We start from the raw sequence: 18,959 nt of genomic DNA, 5'->3' as shown, positions 1-18,959 counted from the left end.
GATGAATTAGTGAATCATCATGGATTAACAGGATATTCTCCATCTTTAAGGTGTTAGTTGCTCTAATTTGAAGAGTTTTTTTTAGTTAGTTATTTAACACAATTCATCTCTGCTTTTCTGATTTACTAAGTGCATATTAGTAATTTATACAACAGTTAGTTGTGGTCTGCTAATTTGATTGGATGAGAGGCGTTCCAAGAGTGCTTATATTCAGTATAACTGGACTGAGACGTTTCACTGTTTGTATCACTCTGCTTGTCTGTGTGCATCACATAAAATTCCAATTCTAGCAACAGTCCCACTGATACCCTTACTACAGTTAGCGACATCAGCGGACATGGCAAACCTCTGACTTAAAATATGAAAGCTAATCAAATGAAGATGCAAAGGAAGAAGCGAAGCCAATTTCACCGGATAGTCCTGTAAGGGGAATGAACAAATTATTGTGAGCTAGCTAGGCAGCTAGCCGATGGGCTGTCAGTGCATGTGGCTTCTTCGGAATCTGTTTCTGTTCATGGAGCAAACATTTAATTATTTGGCCATATTGTATCTGAAATGTCAGTTACTCTATATTAATTTCTTATTTATAGAACTTTTGTACAAAAGCAATATCATACTCGCGCAGTTGTGCTGTTATACTGAATATCGGCACAGCTGTGATTTCCTGCGGCCGAATTATAGTCATGCCGATATTCAATGTAAACGCACTTTTATGATATTGCTTAATTATATTTTTAGTTTACACTGTTGCCTGGCCTTTTAAATTCTTTTTTTCTTTTCTCCTGTAAATTTGTACACATACATATCAGAGCATGAAATAAGTTCTAAATCTGCATCTTGCAAGAACTAAAAGCTCGCAGTCAATAAAATAAAAAAAAGCTCTGTGTATATAAAAATGTGATGCTCTCTGTCCTTCTTGCCCTTCTTTCTCTGTAATCTTCTTTGGAATCTCTTCCTTTCTCTGACTGACTCAGCTTTATCTTCTCTTCCTTCCTGTAGAAAGTTTTGAAGTGACCTTCACCAAAGAAGGTGATGAGAGGCTCTTTCTACTGCCTTTATATTATTTGTTTTCATTTTGTATTATATTGTTTTATTAACCCACTAACGCAAAAGGCATCTGCACTTCACACAGAAACTCCTGTCATGCTCTATAATGCCACTTCTCTTTAATGGTTTGGTTTATTTTTTCTCACCCTCAAATTATTTGGTAAAATAAATATAATAACTGGATGAACAGTTTCTTTGGGGTTAAGTGAATGTAGAAATATCAATGCATGAGACATCCACTGTAGTTTACTGATCCCAGCTGCACTTCAGCTCATGATGGTGTTAATCAAATAAGTACATGCATATACACTACAATTCGACAGAATATGTCTGATTCATCTCTGGAAATCATATCATTGATGTTTGTTAGATTTATTTCTGAAGTAATAAGGTATTTTGTGTGATGTAGCTAGGGCTGGGTACCAAATATCTGTACTCAAAAGGCACAGATTAAAGAGTTTTCAGTGAGGAAATATCAGCAGGGAAAGAGTTTACTGATCAGCTTTACTGACTATTGCAAGCGAAAGTTAGCTCCTATTAGGTTTGTCAGCATGCGATAATGTTGGGACTCAGCAGTTAGCACCTAAAGTAGCATTATTCGCTATTTAGTTGGCCATCATTCACTGCCATAATGAACCGTATGTATTCATAGTACTTTATTCTCCCTTGGTTTCATATACAAAGCCTTCATTATGATTTTATGTTCATTTTCATGTTGCAGGGAAAGTAGCAGAAAAGTCATGCATGTCAGATAAGAAGAGGGAGGAATGTCTCAAAGCTGTAACCAAATTAATCGTTTTTCAACTGTTGAAGCTTCAGGCTAGCTAGCTGTGTGCATGTATATATAATTAGAGCAAAGATGTTGAAAAAAGTCTAATTTTGGTATCAGTACTGAATCCAGTGTATCGAATTGGTATCAGAATTGAAAATTTTTAAACGATACCCAGCCCTAGATGTCCACAGCATGTCTTGTTTAAAATAAGTATGTCTCTTAAAATAGTATATGCATATACATATTACTCCCAAATTTATTTTAAATGCTAGTGGCTGCTGTTTGATGTGGATGTCACGCAAGTCAATATTTCTAAACCCTGCTCTCATCCAGTGGTTTTAGTTTCACCACTTCTTTTCACGTTTATTGTGTTTTACTTTTTAGTTTTTAAAAGCTGTGAGAGAGACAACATTGCACAGGAAGACTTCTTTCACATTATGATTATTCATGATTATTAAAGGAGATTTTTACTGAATTATCTATAAGAAAGGGTTTTTGTTGAAATCTGGGTTTTTTTTGTTTTTTGTTCTTTATTTGTGTGCTTTTTTTGTTTGTTTGTTTTAAGGTCTTGAACTGGTATTTCTGAAACGGAGCTGGACCTTTATATTATACCTCGTCATCAGGATATCAACTGTTATTATAACTGTTTAACTTTGTTTTCTTTTCTGTTTATTCTTACTAAAACCAGCAAGCGGGGTTATTGTTTTACATATGAATGCAGTAGGGATAAAATGGCCAATACATAACGATTCACTGTTTTGTTTGATTTTCTTTCTGTCCTTTTTTCTTTTATAACAAGTGTTCCTGTGGAATGCCTGTCGACATTCTGGGTTTCTTTCTGCATGACTGGATGCAATGTGACCAAGTGGCTTGGACGAGACACTCAGCCTCACCCTTTTAACTCCCCCAACCCTCCCTCCCCTCCTAAATACTCACCCATTCTACAGCGCTTCTGGCTTTTTCCACAGACCCCAAAGTACCAACCCCTTTGGCTGCCAAAACAACTTTGGCTGTTCTTATTTTAGTGTGGTGTGCTGTTTGTTTTTGCCATGGGTTTGTTTTTTACATCGTGTACAGCAGTTGGTGTTTGTCTCAGTGGAGGTCTGGACTGAGCCATTGTGTTTTGCCCTTTTCTCACCGTGTCCAGGGGAGATTTGCGGCTTCCGTATTCACGGCCAGAATGTTCCGTTTGAGGCGGTGATGTTGGACAAGTCCACAGGCGAAGGAGTGATCCGGGCCAAGGACAAGCTGGACTGTGAGCTTCAGAAGGAGCACACATTCACCATCCAGGCCTATGACTGTGGAGAGGGACCAGATGGAGCCAACATGAAGAAATCTCACAAGTAAGTAACTGATGTGGTTTTTAGTGAGATGGTCTGCAAAAATCTGTCGGATGTCACTGCGGCTAAATTTTGGAAAATGTCCATAAATATACGATTTGTGCAATAAGACACCAATTTCAGTTCGGTTTCAGTAAATGGCTGTTGGTTTTAGAGCTAAATACAGTAGAAGATATCAAAATTTGACCATGTGACAGTGCCATAGCCGCTACACGTATAGTGATGCACGAGTACCTCAGTACTTATCTCTATCTGTCTGTCTTTGTTTTCAGATTTGTTCTAGACAGGTGATTAACTGTGTACAATAATAATACTGGTGAATCAGCATTGCCCCCTTGCTCAGCCCCAATCAGTTATCAATCATCTATCAATAAAACCTACGTCATTGGTGGCCCTGCTTCGTCCTGGCAGCAGTCCATTTAGCACTGACTCTTTGTTCTCTTGCAGGGCAACTGTCCATATCCAAGTGAACGACATGAATGAGTACTCACCCGTGTTCAAGGAGAAGTCATATAAGGCTACGGTAATCGAGGGCAAAGCGTACGACAGCATCCTGAAGGTGGAGGCAGTGGATGCTGACTGCTCCTTCCAGTTCAGTCAGATTTGCAGCTATGAGATCGTCACCCCTGACGTGCCCTTCACCATTGACAAGGACGGTAAGATGAGGGAAGTTCGGGATGTGTTTGGCCAAAAAAAAAAAAAACAGCTTATTTTTAGAGCACAGAATTGCCCTGAGCTGAAATGCATTATTATTTCTTTTGCTGAAGGTGAACCTGGACTAATTTGTGTCAACAGCTCTTAGATGTTTTTCAGGGCACATTGCTAAAAGTTTTCAATGTTAAAAACATTTTGTGACACAGGCAACATCAAGAACACTGAAAAGCTGAACTACAGTAAGGAGCGTGCGTACAAGTTGACAGTGACCGCCTTCGACTGTGGGAAGAACCGTGCCTCTGAGGACGTCCTCGTCAAAATCAATGTCAAACCAACCTGCAAACCGAGCTGGCAAGGTATTAAAGTCCTGTGTGTCTTGTACATAGAATATTCTGAGCCTTACTCTAAACTGCTTACTCTAGACTGATTGGCAAATCTTAAGAATTAATTAGTGCTTGTAGCTTTGTGCCGCTTTAGCAGCGACAGTCTGCTTAATTAATGCGAAATGTTTGCTGCATGACACATTGGTTGGGCTCTGTACTGTAGATTGCACGCTGTCACATAGCTCTCGCACTACTCATAATTAATCAATCTGTCATTATTGATTTTTTTTGAGAATAAGCAAGGCTTTATATTCCAAGAAATGTAACATGTCTTGTATGTGTCTTTATTCCTAAGGCTTTAATAAGAGAATTGAGTACGAGCCTGGCACAGGAAGTCTGGCCCTGTTCCCCAGCATTCGTCTGGAGACCTGCGAGGAGCCGATCACCTCCATCCAGGCCAGCATCGAGCTGGAGACCAACCACATCGGCAAGGGCTGCGACCGAGACACATACTCTGAGAAATCCCTGCATCGTCTGTGTGGTGAGTCACAGCAACTTGTTAATGCTGTGTGAGTCACACCATTTTATTTATTCCGTGTTGAGACTGGTATAATTAAAATAGACATGGTATACACTTAAGATACAGTTATGCTTTCACGTCACTGCTAGCAGTGCTGTTCGACTCTGACGCTTTCCAGTCACTAATTTCGAGATCCTGAAGGCTGCGGTCTAACTGACTCATTCCACTTCTGTGTATGCGCACTTCTGTGCAACAGAGGAAACAAACTGTGTGACACAGAGACAAAATGAGCTTTTTGAAACAGGACTTTATTTAAATAGGCATTAAATAACATTGTGTTGAAATTAGGTTATGCCTATAGAGTTCTGCTAGTAAATTGTATGTATTTTAGTGTAGCCTGCTTTTAAAATAACTCAGTGACCTTTACTTATCAACGGATGTTATTTAAGGCAACCCAGTGGAAAAAGATTATTTGCCAACATATTCCATTTTTAGAAACATGAGCATATGTAGAACACATGTGAAGAGTTATTCAGTAATATATGTGGGATTATATTTCTAGAAACACCTCAGCATGCCCACAACAAAAAATACATAATTGTATACACTATTATGTGTTTTTTTTAAACTAGCACTGCCAGATATAATCAGTATGGGAAGCCATTTGAATCAAATGGTTTGTAGTAGTTAAAATTTTTTTTGACACAGTAGCACTAATAAACACGGCATTGTTTAAGTTTCTTAGAGTACACAATATATATTTTTAGTATATTGTGTGTCAGGTCATCAAGTCACAACCTTACTTTCAGTTCACAGTTGATCCTAAAAAGGGTCGATTCACTGATTCCACACATTGAAAACACTGAAAACTTAGAGCTTTGGAGTCGATTCCACAACCAAAAATGATTCGCCTCGCTAATTTGTAAAATAATTTTTATGATTTTATATTTTTAAATAAATATTTTTGGTATTTATCATATTTTTAAATAATCCAACTAACTAACCTACATTAATTGATTAATCTATTATCAAAATAATCAGTAGTTGCAGCCCTACTTTAAACACAATGAGATGATTGTGAAACAATTAGCTTGTTTGTTTTTCTTGAGAAAAATAATCTAGTTTATGTCAGGCATTATGTTATTATGCTTGGTGTCATTGTGTAGGTCTACAGTTTTATAGGTCTAGAAACATATTTGTCCTTGCCTTTATAATGCAGATTTGAACTGTGCTGTGCAGTTGATTTCAGTGAGACGTTGTGCACTGTGGGTAATCTCTATGTTCTGGCTATATTCAGGTGCCAGTTCCGGCACTGTGGAGCTGCTGCCCTCTCCCAGCAGCGCCACCAACTGGACCGCAGGCCTGCCCACTGACAACGGCCATGACAGCGACCAGGTCTTTGAGTTCAATGGCACTCAGGCTGTGAAGGTTCCTGATGGTGTGGTGAGCACAAACCTGAAGGAGCCCTTCACCATCTCAGTGTGGATGAGGCATGGACCTGGTGGCCGGGAGAAAGAAACCATCCTCTGCAACTCTGATAAGACAGGTAACAATGGCGTTTAGCTAACAATGTACAATTATGATGAGACTGGTGTTTGTCTATTGTATACTTTAGCACTGATATGTATTGTGTTGTCTTAGATGATGTTTTGAGAATTAAGCTGCCTGTTTCACCCCTGTAATTTACACAAGGTCATTACGTGACACACAAAGTCGCAAACAGCACTAACCCACAATTTGGCAGCAAAAGGTTTAGAGGGTTCCACTGCAGGTTTACTGTCTGGTGGCCATTAAAGCCTTGTCCCATGTCAGAGAAAAGCTAGACAATGTTATCAGCTGGCATGGGGCTTATGCAACAGGGATTATATCAGGTAGATTTCATTGTATACTGGAAGCAGCTGTGCTGTGATTTGAGAGAAAACAGGACATTTGACTGGAGTGGTAAATGCCTTTCCATCCTGCTGGCACAAGGCAAAAGTTCACAAATAATCCAAAATTATTCATTCAGTACCAAATGACACAGGAGTTGGTTATAAGGATGGTGTTAATATCGTGATTGGCTAAAGATAAAATCCAAAAAGTGTGATTATAAATGTGTACTTATGTGTACTCACAAATGTATATAATTGCTAAGAACATGAGCATGTTGCCTGTGCTGCTGTCTTCCACAGAGATGAACAGACACCACTACTCCCTGTATGTGCACAACTGCCGTCTGGTGCTGCTCCTGCGTCAGGACCCGAGCGAGGCAGAGAACTACAAACCAGCTGAATTCCACTGGAAACTCGACCAAGTAAGTCAACAAAGATGCTTTCAGCAACTGTTAATTTTTGCTACATGCATGTGTGTTAATGTACATATATAGTTGAAGTTCTGCAGGTTAATAATGAATGGGATTCTTTGTTCAGTATGTAAATCTGTACTAATTTATATATAGAAGGGTTAGTATGTGCTACACGCCCTCCGTCAATTTGCATATATGAGGAAAAAAATCTTTAAATGGCAGCAGATTTAGGAATGTGAGAGAAAAGTCAGGACATTATTTGTACTCAGAATTTACATGAAATATAGCTTGCAGTTTTTAAATCTAAACAGAAACCTTTCCAGAAGTGAATATTTTACATAGGAATGATTCTGATCCCAGGAAAGAGAGCAATTTTGAGACTCTTAAGATGGATCATAAACTCCAAAGCATCAGAGCATCTTGTAACAGTCTGTACGACTTTGATATCTTTTATTTTAGAAGAATTTGTTCAAAATGTTTTCACATGGCACATAAAACAGTGGGTGGGCAAGAAGAAATGAAAATATTTGTGAACTTGTGCTATTTTATATATATAGCCTGTGAAAATGGAGGGTCTGTATAAAAAAAAAATGGCTGTAATTCATAAACGGTTAATGCAATACTTTTATTAAACCCCTTGAATTAAAGCTGAAATCTACACTTGAATCACATCTTGATTGCTTCATTTCAAATCCATTGTGGTGGTGTACAGAGGCAAAATTACAAAAAACTGTCACTGTCCGAATACTTATGCACCTGACTCTGTGGGTGTGTGGGTGTGTGTACATATATATAAAACTTTTTTCAGTTTTTCAAACATTTGTGTTTTCTATGGTGTAGCTGATCTGCTTTTTGCTTTCAGGTCTGTGATAAAGAATGGCACCACTACGTGCTGAACATCGAGTTCCCTGCCGTGTCTCTGTTTGTGGATGGAGCTTCCTTCGAGCCTTTCCTGGTCACGGAGGATTACCCTCTCCACGCCTCCAAGATTGAAACTCAGCTCACTATTGGTGCCTGCTGGCAAGGTACAGTCACTGGTTTTATGATGTTTTTCTACTGGCAAAATAATTCAGCCTTTCTTTTAGAGGTTTTCCATTTTTATTGTTGTGCTGTTGCAAGTAAATGTGACTTATATCCACAAAGTATAGTTGAGATAGTTGGTGGATGCAGGTCGCATCCATAAACTAGCTCACTAATATGTTTCTTGCTTGCCAAGCAGATACAACTTCTAAATAATAAAAAAAAAATAAAAAAGAGAATAAAATATTATCAGTCCTGGACTGATGTAGTCAAATGTAGTCAACATGCATGATCTTATAAAAATCCTTTCCTAACTAAAGCAAGGCCTCGTCTTTCCCCACTCTTCTTGTCTTACCTCCACAGACCTCTCAGGACATGACAATGACACAGAGGCAGGCTCAGAGCCTTTGACAGGTTGCATAAATCTTTCCCTAATCGCACGAATATGAGAGTTTGTTCATGAATTAACACCTCATACATGCAATCCTTGCACAGCTGAAAATAGCTTGACTTGAGCTGTGTGAGAATTGGATGCACACACAGCTTCTATTTGCATAACATTTCCAGCATGAGGCGATCCTGACCAGATGTTGTGGCACACATCCTGCCTGCTCTTATCTACTATTCATTTTCTTTCTCTTTATCTACCAGCCAAGCATTTTCATTTTCCTGCAGATCAGGAGATGCGTTGAAAATACATACAGCAGATACAGCTTGCATGTAGTGTTTTGCATTTCTCATACCAACAGTGTTGCACAGCGTTGCCTGCTGTGTGTTGCAGTGTTGTTTGTGCCAGCAGCACTTCTGAAGGTCTTAACTCTGATATCTTGCTGAGTGACCCTAATGTTACAGAGCTGTGTTGGAATATTTCAGTGTGTCAAATTACAGAGCACAGCTCCTGCCTCAGCTCACAATCTCCTTCAAATGCAGCTATAATGGATGCAAGAACATGAGCAACAAATGCATCACGTATAAGTCGACGGAAAGATAATGTGCAAATGTGATTCAACTTAGGCAAAGCTGCTTCGTCTGGCACACACTAGCTATGCATGTCCAGTATAGTTAACTTTTAAACCTATTTTTATGTTTTATTTCACCCATTTTCATGTTCATTTCCATTCATTTTTCATTACTTTATCTCTATAATTCACAGTAATTATGCTCAACATGAGAGGGCAGAGCTGCATGAGGCTACAGGCCTGTATTCATCTATTCATTTCTCTCTGGTGACCCAGCAGAGCAGAGTGGCCATACTAACTTGCATGAATCATTTTTGTTGTGTATATGAAGATGCAGAGCATGCTTAAGCCCCTGGAGATGAAAAGCAAAAGACAACATGCTTTTTCACCATCTCATTAGTTTATTCATTCACTCCATCTCCTTGGTTTATTCAGGTGGCAGCGCTCACATGACCCAGTACTTCCGTGGCAATTTGGCCGGACTCATGATCCGCTCTGGTAAACTGGAGAATAAGAAGGTGATCGATTGCCTGTACACGTGTAAGGAGGGTCTGGATGTGCAGCTCCCGGAGGAAGTGGCTTCTGCTGTGAAGGTGTGAGCCTTATACATGTCTGTTATTGATGTAGCACAGAGGTAAAAACAGAATAGAATAAGACTCTGTGTTCATTTAACATCACAAGCTAAATGCCAGAGAGCTGTTTTTTTTTTTCTTTTTTCAGTTGAATAGTTCTGAGACAAATAAGTAAATGTCAGTGAAATTAGATTTATTTGAAGGATTGGCTGTGGTGATTCAGTGAGTCTGACTCATTTCTTATTTGCAGGTGGACTTTAACCCCAATCAGTCTTCTCTAACTCTGGAGGGAGATGATATTGAGAGCTTTGAGAAAGTCATGCAGCACATCTCCTACCTGAACTCCAGGCAGTTCCCCACACCAGGAATACGCCACCTGCGTGTCACCACCACCGTCAAGTCAGTATTCAGCAGCCCTTCCTCTTTCAATGCAGTGATTTTTGTTTTAAATAAATCAGTAATAATAGTGCTAATTTAGTCTAAATTGCATTTTTCAACTTGATTTCTTTCATAAGTTGACATTTTTCTTTTATTTTTTTTCATGCTTTGTCCCATTAACCAGCTTCTGGGTATAGTAAAGAGCATCATGTCTATATGTAGTGCAGGTCAGGTTAATATTTTCCTTTGCTTTGGTGTGCTGTTCTGCTCAGGTGCTTTAACGAGGAAACGTGCATCTCGGTGCCTGATGCAGAGGGCTATGTGATGGTCCTTCAGCCAGAGGAGCCAAAGATCAGCCTGAGTGGAATCGACCACTTTGCACGTGGAGCGGCTGAGTTTGAAAGCACTGAGGGTGTGACGCTGTTCCCTGAACTGCGTGTTGTCAGCACTATCACACGTGAGGTGGAGGCTGAGGTTGAGGGAGAGGATGAGCCCACGGGTACGTTACGACAGCCACAAAAAAAGAGAGACAAAAATAGACAGAGAGATTGAAAGAGTGAGAGTGGTTGAAAGGTTTTAGGGGTTTATAGGAGAGAGGAATGGCAGATTTAAAGCTGTGCCATCCGCCAGATCTGTGCTGAGAGGAAGTGAACATACATTAAGGAATATGTGCCTAAGGTCAAGCCAGATTAGAGTAATGTTTTCAAGAGATTTCTAATTAACTCTAAGAGGGAAAAAACACTGAATTAACAAGCCTGTGATGTTCTGGAAATAAATGATGCCTCTCTGTGTGGCAAAATAGCAGCAAAAGTCTAAGAGTATTTTTGTTGGCTTATGTTTTTACATTTATTAATCATTGTGAGTGGTAATGTTTAACTGTATGACTTGCAAAGTATTCCTAATGATCTCAGTTCGTATTAAATAGGAAAAATGTAATAGATTACTTTTAACTAAATTTGACATAACATTGTAAATGAGAAAGAAAGCGCAATGGAGCTGTATTAATATGAAAATGTCTTTGGCAGTGCAAGAGTCTGTGGTTTCTGAGGAGATCATGCATAACCTGGACACGTGTGAAGTGTCTGTAGTTGGAGAAGATCTGGATGGAAATCACGAGAGTCTGGAGGTGGATTTGGCTCAGGTTCAGCAGAGAGGCCTGGAGATTAGCTCCTCCAACATGGGCATGGTCATCACTGGTGTGTTTCATTAAAATGTGTATTCCATCTAAAAAAACTATTGAATACAGATTGACAGGTGTTCACTAATTGTAATTGTAATAATTGTCACAGTATGAATTATTCTTTAGCTTTTTTTTAAGTTGGAATTTCTGCCTGTTAAATCTAGTTTTCTAGCTGATGATTTATTCTTGTCTGGGTTCAGGTGTAAACACCATGGCCAACTATGAGCAGGTCCTGCACCTCATCCGTTACAGAAACTGGCACACAGAGGCTCTGTTTGATAGGAAGTTCAAGCTGGTCTGCTCAGAACTCAATGGCCGGTACATCAGCAATGATTTCAAGGTCGAGGTAAGGCTACCCAAACACAGTCTTCACACTACTGCTTTTTCAGGTTGTTTGGATTATGAAAAAATAATCATATTGGTACCACAGGATGTCGATGTCCTACAATTATGTCTGTAAATAAGCACCAGCTCCAGCTGAATTGGAGTAAAATGGTCTCTATAATACTGTCTGTGTGTGTTTTCTCAGGTCAATGTGATTCACACAGCTAACCCAGTTGAGCATGCTAATAATGCCATGTATCAGCCTCAGTTCATCAACCAAGTCAAGCATGCCTCAGTGGACCTGACTGGACACAACCTGGCCAACACACATCAAGCTTCAGGTATGGCTTTATCATCCCTGCATCCTGCTGTCCTCCAATCCTCCATCTGTTCAACATTTCTCTTCCATGCAGGCATTCAGAATACTAAAAGGCTTCTCCATTACACACAATGTGGGTCATAGATTATATTACTGATCTCTTATTACAGTTAATCCAAGACTCAAAAGAATAATCTCCTTGTTTTATTTTTGAAAATTGTGTTTTTTATTTTTTATTGTGAGATTTCCTATATCTTAAAGGCAATTGGTAATCTTTAGCAGACATGGAAAGGATTGTTTTTGCTTTCTTTTCATGGTGCAGTTTGACGGATTATGCATTATCGATGGCTGTTTGTAACTCTAAAGTGAAAATTCTTTATCCACCGTCCTCAGTAGGCACAGATTACTGAAAGCTGTGAAGTGAAATGTGTCTAAACATGTCTTCCTTTGCTCTGTCTTGTTCTCTCTTGGCTCATAGTTGTCCCCAGTGCTGCCACAATCGTCATCGTGGTGTGTGTAAGCTTCCTGGTGTTTATGATTATTCTGGGAGTGTTCAGGATCCGTGCCGCTCACCAGCGCACCATGAGGGACCAGGAGAATGGCAAAGAGAACGAGATGGACTGGGATGACTCTGCCCTCACCATCACAGTCAATCCTATGGAGGTATAGGGGACAGTATATGCAACAGATTTAACCTGTGGGTCTGGAGTAGATAATACTGTGTTTAATAGCTTGTTAAACATATAAATGAATAGATGACAATCATATCCAGCTAACAGTCATACAAAAACATATGCTTGAATGAATACAGCAAATTAAACTTGTAAAACAAAACTGATTATTAATATTAATGAACCCCTTTTATGGCCATTTCTGGCTGTGAGATCTGAAGTATCAGTTGTCACTACTTTTACATTTCCAGCTAATTAGCCAGAACAGCATGAAGCCTGAATGTTTTTCTCTCTCATGCCAGGCTGTTGTTATGGAAACACTCAGTATTCTTGCAGCAGCAACAGTTTGTGGCAACACTTACAAAAGCAAAAATATAATTCAAATGACAGGGTGGAAAAACGGTATTGAATACAGAAGGCAGATTTGTACTAGTTACTCTTGACTGTTACTGCAGCATTCAGCACAATTCTTGTGTATCCTGCAGCAAGAGTTCTTAAATGAATCCGCTGAAAAGTGCTCATGCATTATGCATCATGTATTAAAAAAAAAAAATCGCTCCTTATCATTCTCTTCTTTCTCTTCCTGTTCTGAGAAGACTTATGAGGATCAGCACAGCAGCGAAGAGGAGGAGGATGAGGAAGAGGAGAGTGAAGACGGCGAGGAGGAAGACGACATCACCAGCGCAGAGTCAGAGAGCAGCGAGGACGAGGAGGGGGCGGAGCCTGAGGACCAGCAGGGCACCAACCGACAGCAGCAGCTGGAGTGGGATGACTCCACTCTGACCTACTGACGCTGCCGAGCACACACACCACTCTGATAACACACACACACACACACAAACACACACAAAACTCCACCCACGTACTCACTCACTCACTGTCTCACCTCTCCACCAGTGGGGAGTCCCAGTTTTCCTTGCCAGATTCCCCACCTACGGAGCCATGAGTAAAAACAAAAAGGTCCTCGAAGCAAAATCCATATATATATATACCTACAAATACATATATAACTAGTGTCTGTGGTGACGGATGTTGCGGAATCAGCTTAATTTCCACTGGCCAAGGCTTCCCTGGTGTCAGCTTAGTGGTGATGTTCAGTGTAGTATAATTATCACGTAATAGCTGAATGCTAATTAAGGTTTTAATTTATTTCTTTATTATATATATTTTTTTTAATTTGTGGGATACCTGGCCTAGATTTTATTTTTTATTAGCTCTGTAACAATATAGCCTTGCACCATTTTCCTTGTTTTACATGTTACGTTATTAAAACCGAGAATGATTTTATGTATATTGCACACAAATTTTGGAATTAGTTTGCTACAGAAGTTTAAAGAGAAGTTTTGCCTCTTTGCTTTTGATAATGCTTCTTGCTCTTCTTGGTCCATGTTTCTTTCTCCTCTTTATAGTGCATGAAACTTTGCAAAGTCATGCGTGTAGAAGAACCTTGCTTTTTGATATTTTGTAAATATGATGAAACCATGGTGTCCAGTATCTAACTGCAGTACCCACTGTAGAATACATTTTTTGTGTTACAGAGGCTCTAGCATGTTTTGGAAAATTTGGCAAAGCTCTTCCATCGTGCTTGTGCGCTTTAGAGAGAGAAACCCATGACAGAGGCTGAGGTTTCTGTGGCAAAGTGTTGCTTATTTTGTCTTGTCTTTTGGAGGTGGGTGGTGGTGTTTTTTTTTTTTTTTTTTCTTTTTTTTTTTTTTATTTAACAGAGTGGGCGGGCGTGAAATTGGCTAATTTAGGCTTGCACAGGTGCAAATGCTACAACTTGAGGCGTTGTTGTTTTTAATTTCTGTGAAGTCCACTATTGGACAGAGGTTTATACTTTGGACCCTCTGAATAATCATGTTCAGGTGATGATTATACATTTAAATGGTACTGTATGTTGTACAGTTTAGACACTCTGCATTTAAGCCATCTTGGAGTGGTAGTGGTACTTTTTCCTGTAACGTTGTCTACTCTGTCATAACCCCTTCTGATCAAGCCAGTCTGATGTAACTTGGACAAACGGAGCCTCTGGAGTTTGGTGATGGTTTAAGCTTCATAACATCTGGGAAGTGCCATGATGGATGAAAATACTCCGATCCTCCCGTACTCCAGTCAGTTGCATAAATGTAATTTGGGATATTTATTCTTTGGTGTATAATTCTGCTTGATTTACTCAGTGTGATTCACTGGCTGCTCGGTCATTCCAGTCTCAGAATATATTTTATTGGAATATCCAGTTAGATGTACGCTTGAGGAATTACGTTTTGATATAATCATTGACGGGTACGCTTAAAAAAAAGCCGCTAAGAACCGTTAAGAATTATTGTATACGGAGGTGTGTTCTGGTAAACTCTATACTTCAGGCAACGGTTTTAAGACCTCTGCAGGCTCGTCTGCAGGTCATTCGTCCATTTTATTTCTCTTGAAGCAGTGGTCTATTGCCTTCCTGTATCTGTATAAAGGCCAGGCTCTGTGGATTCAGCTAGAAGGCTATGGAAAGCAATGTTAAATATTTGCGGTAAGGAGAATGTTAACGTGTAGAGGGAATGGATTTGGGTGAAGTGTTACACTATTTAGATTGTGGTTTTCTTTATTCCTTGCATGGAAGTTTTCTGTTTACTGCTGAAATCCAAAAGTTTTCTTATGTTCTGTTGTTACTACTGCTGTCACGATTAGTCCAGTTTAGTTTCTGCTTTTATGACTGGCTGATAAGGACAGTTAGAGATCATTCAGAGTGATTTGGAGTGTCCGATAATCTTCCCTTAATTGGAAATTTTTTGTTGTTTCTCATCACACTTTGATAACTGGTTCCCCTCGGAAAAAGCTCAGACCTGAGCTGCAGTCCACGGTTTATTTAGTGGAGTTGGGAGTGCCTTTCGCCCGTCACTGCACATTAACGTAACTAACACACCCCTCGTCCACACCATCCTAACTGGTGGCCATTTTCTTCTTTTGTAATGGCATAAGATTAGGATTGTACAGCTATAGTAAAGTGATTTTTGTTGTAATTGAAGTCAACAGCTAGTTTTTAATCAGTTATGATTGTTTTACTTGTCCTGCATAGGTGTCCTGTGTTCATGTTGATGTGTAGAGAGCGTAGATCCATATTGTATCATGAATAAATATTGTACTAAATCATATTTGAGGAAATCCACCTCTAAAGAGATGTATATAATTGAAATTCTTTAGGCAGTGTATGTGGGTATGAAATTAACAATGTGTGAATAGTGAAAGCTCATTTTGAAGTTTATTGCCTGATTTCCTAACCAAGACACAGGGCAGCACAAAACTCACAAGAACCGGTAAAAATCCCCCACCCCACACAGATTTCTTGCTCAAATTGTGTCATGATCTGTCAGAATATTTTACTTTTATATGGTATTTTATATTTAATACAACCACTTATCTCTGTTTATTTGTTTAGTCACTGGATGAAAGCAGACCATTCCATGTTTGAATGAATGGAAATTGTTTGGAAAAGGCTGTTAGGGTCAGTCTTTCCAGCAAAAACATTAATCTACATGTAGGACAGAACAATATATGATTTTTTCTGAGCAGGTTTGTCATTTTTTGCTCATCAATAAATTTACGTTTACATTCTGCTCCATGTACTTAAGCATCCACGTTCAGCCTATAAAAAAGAAAGAGGAGTGTGAGAGTAGGAGTGTTGATCTCATGTACTGATCTCAGTGTCAGATAGTAATATGAAAACTATAGGCCTACTACTGAATCACATCTTGCAAATGGCATTGTCTACTATTAGATTCCTTTTTTTTTTTTTTTTTTTTTTTTGCTTTTAAACGGAAGGTGAGGTAAGTTGAGAAATGTTGGATGCTGCCCTCATGCTCATTCACTTTTCTACATTCAGTGGCAAATTTTGGTGAAGTTGGTGCTTGCTCATGAACAAAATAAAGGATGATGAGATGGAATTAAGTTTCAGGCTCCTTGTTTTTTTCTCCTTATGTTCTTTCTTTTTAACATTTATAGATTCTGTATGTTGTTTTGGGATTAGATATAAAATATTCAGCATGGTTAGGAAAAAAGCTATGGTCAAATAACAGATTTGGTATTATTACCTTAATATCTGAAAAACATCCTGTGCTGTGTGTTGTGAATAGTAAAAATATTGTGAGTTCTCACACTAATTGACTACAGAGGTAATTTATGTAAAAGTTTTTATTTCCTTGAGTACTGTAGCTACTGTGCGCTTTATGTCTGAACTCAGGTGGGGAGTCCCACCATATAAATGTTAATCTTCATAAAGTCCTCATTCATATATCCCCAATTCACAGATATGTGCTGATGTTCCACTGATTTGCTTGCCTTTCTAGATGTTACACAGGGAAGCATGCTCATTTAGCTCCGCACAGTTATTATTGCACCTGAATTTCCTGGGTAAGTTTCAGGTCTTTTGTGTGGTTTTTGAGATGTAATTGGGCAGGAAATTTTCTCAAAACCTGGAAACCCTGGCTAATGATATTCACTCTTCTGGGTGCACCTTGCACACTGTGACAGAAACACACCTGTATCAAACAAAGCAGTCAGAAAAACGGTCAAAATGAGCCGGTAGACTTTATGGCAGGTGACTGTATTGTTGTAGACTGTATACACACTCTACGGCTAAATGTATGTGGACGCCTGACCATCACACCCATACGTGAGAATTCCCCAAACTGTTGCCACAAAGCTGGACGCACACAACTGTTTAGAATGTCTTTGTATGCTGTAAAATTATGATTTCACTTTACTTAGGCTTTTATAGCAAAGGGGGGGGGACAATCTATCAATCTATGATAGACAATAATTTTGAAAATAAAAATAGCCTGTTATTAAAAAAAAAATTAATTATATAATGTATTTATTTTCAATAATCATATTTTTTTCTGAAAGCAAAATTAAGCCTTTAATGAAAAGGCACAAAACCAAACAGAGGCCTTTCCCAACATTTGATTTCAGATTTAAAAATAGAAAAATGAATGAATGCAAAAGTACATGGACCTGGACTTGTGCTGCTTCGTAAACAAAAATGAAATCATAAACAAATTAAAATCGAGAAAGGTGCCATTTTCCTGAAACCTCTTGTTGTTGTTGCTGTTAATGGGACCATTAGATCCAGACCAGCAACAAACAACATGAAACGTAAAACTATAACTGAAATCAATGTAATTGCATGTCATATTTTAACAATATAACTATGGTTTAAAAACAGTTCTCTCAATATTTCAATAGCATCGCTTATTAAGCATTTCTTATTAAGCATTGCACCTTCTTCTGTCGGCCTGAGGATATAGTCCTGCATTTGTGACCTTAGCTCCATTCTGCACTTTAAAACATGGACACTGCTCGATGAGTAGCCTAGAAAGAAATAGCTATAGGTGAAAAGCTATAGCTGCACATCCACCTAATAAACTTTTTCTGACAAAATCTAAAATAGATAAAACAGTGACAAATTATTTCTTTGGAAAACCTTTCTTGTAAAATCAATTCATTTTTATGGGATAATCAAGAACATGACCATTTTATTGTACCTTAAATTTGACTCCTGGTTCAATTCGATTGAATTATCTTATGAATTTGAATACCAATTACTTTGAAATTCTGCAGTAAAATTAATTCATTTTTATTCTAGATCAACAGACTGTGAACTAAATCTTTGCTGGTTTGATGCTTTATCAGTTTGTGCTTTAAACTTGACTCATTGCTAATTTGAATTATACTATATGGCCAAAAGTTTGTGGACACCTGGCCATCACACACATATGTGCTTTTTGAACATCCTATTCCAGATTAAGGCCCCCTTTACTGTTATAATAACAAAACGCTGATCTGAGAAGGCTTTCCACTAGATCATGGAGTGTGGCTGTGGGGATTTGCCCATTCAGCCACATGAGCATTAGTGAAGTCAGGCTCTTTGGAGGTCACTCCAGTTCTTCCACTCCAACCTTGGCAATGCCCCTTAGTTGTTTGGGCCCCTTAGTCCCTCCAGTGAAATGAAGACATCTTAAACAATTGTGTGCTTCCAACTTTGAGGCAACTTTGACGCTCAAAACTTTTGGCCATATACTGTACGTAGTGATTTGAACTTAAATATCACCGGTAAAATTAATTCTTTTTTATTCTGAGCATAGTGTAGCTCACTCTGAACTATCAAAAATCTCAGAGACATCGTATCAACAAGTAAAACGATACCAGAGATGAACCAGCCAACCATAACAAAATCTCCTAAAATTACAAGAAAGGACAAATTATGAAAAAAAAAATTGAGATTTTATTTACTACACCAACCAATGCATTCAAGTTCATCCTAAAGGTGTGCAGTGGAGGTGGGATTATGCTCTGTGCAGGCCACTTGAGTTCTTCCACGCCCATCTTAGCAAACCATGTCTTCATGAACCTCATTTTGTGCACAGGGACACTGTCATGCTGGAACATGTTTGGGCCTCTTAGTTCTAGTGAAGGGAACTCACAATACTGCAGCATACAAAGACATCCTGTACATCTCTGCACATACAACTTTGTGGCAACTGTTTGGGAAAGAGCAGCTTATGGATGTGATGGTCAGATGTATATACAAACTATTAAAAATAAGGGGCCTT

The 18,959-nt window shown here is 38.8% G+C and overlaps 1 protein-coding gene across 4 annotated transcripts in view; it reads left to right on the top strand.

Annotated features, from left to right (window-relative positions):
* Positions 1 to 16,296, top strand: part of clstn1 (calsyntenin 1) — a 37,274-nt gene extending 20,978 nt beyond the window's left edge. Inside the window, exons 3-19 of one of the 4 annotated variants that reach the window (XM_026920762.3) lie at positions 1,000 to 1,029; positions 2,967 to 3,162; positions 3,607 to 3,815; positions 4,020 to 4,169; positions 4,492 to 4,677; positions 5,954 to 6,202; positions 6,828 to 6,949; positions 7,803 to 7,965; positions 8,324 to 8,374; positions 9,355 to 9,512; positions 9,742 to 9,890; positions 10,142 to 10,368; positions 10,895 to 11,065; positions 11,250 to 11,395; positions 11,579 to 11,714; positions 12,171 to 12,355; positions 12,960 to 16,296. In XM_026920762.3, coding sequence (XP_026776563.1) covers positions 1,000 to 1,029; positions 2,967 to 3,162; positions 3,607 to 3,815; positions 4,020 to 4,169; positions 4,492 to 4,677; positions 5,954 to 6,202; positions 6,828 to 6,949; positions 7,803 to 7,965; positions 8,324 to 8,374; positions 9,355 to 9,512; positions 9,742 to 9,890; positions 10,142 to 10,368; positions 10,895 to 11,065; positions 11,250 to 11,395; positions 11,579 to 11,714; positions 12,171 to 12,355; positions 12,960 to 13,154 — 2,723 coding nt within the window. In that variant the 3' untranslated portion in view covers positions 13,155 to 16,296. The remainder of the gene's footprint in view (positions 1 to 999; positions 1,030 to 2,966; positions 3,163 to 3,606; positions 3,816 to 4,019; positions 4,170 to 4,491; positions 4,678 to 5,953; positions 6,203 to 6,827; positions 6,950 to 7,802; positions 7,966 to 8,323; positions 8,375 to 9,354; positions 9,513 to 9,741; positions 9,891 to 10,141; positions 10,369 to 10,894; positions 11,066 to 11,249; positions 11,396 to 11,578; positions 11,715 to 12,170; positions 12,356 to 12,959) is intronic. The other 3 variants (XM_026920764.3, XM_026920763.3, XM_026920765.3) reach the window with 3 other exon arrangements.
* The last annotated feature ends 2,663 nt before the right edge of the window (positions 16,297 to 18,959 follow it).

Source organism: Pangasianodon hypophthalmus, chromosome 16 (assembly GCF_027358585.1).
Source record: "Pangasianodon hypophthalmus isolate fPanHyp1 chromosome 16, fPanHyp1.pri, whole genome shotgun sequence".
NCBI classification, from domain to species: domain Eukaryota; kingdom Metazoa; phylum Chordata; class Actinopteri; order Siluriformes; family Pangasiidae; genus Pangasianodon; species Pangasianodon hypophthalmus.
This window is presented reverse-complemented; position numbering and strand designations above follow the sequence as displayed.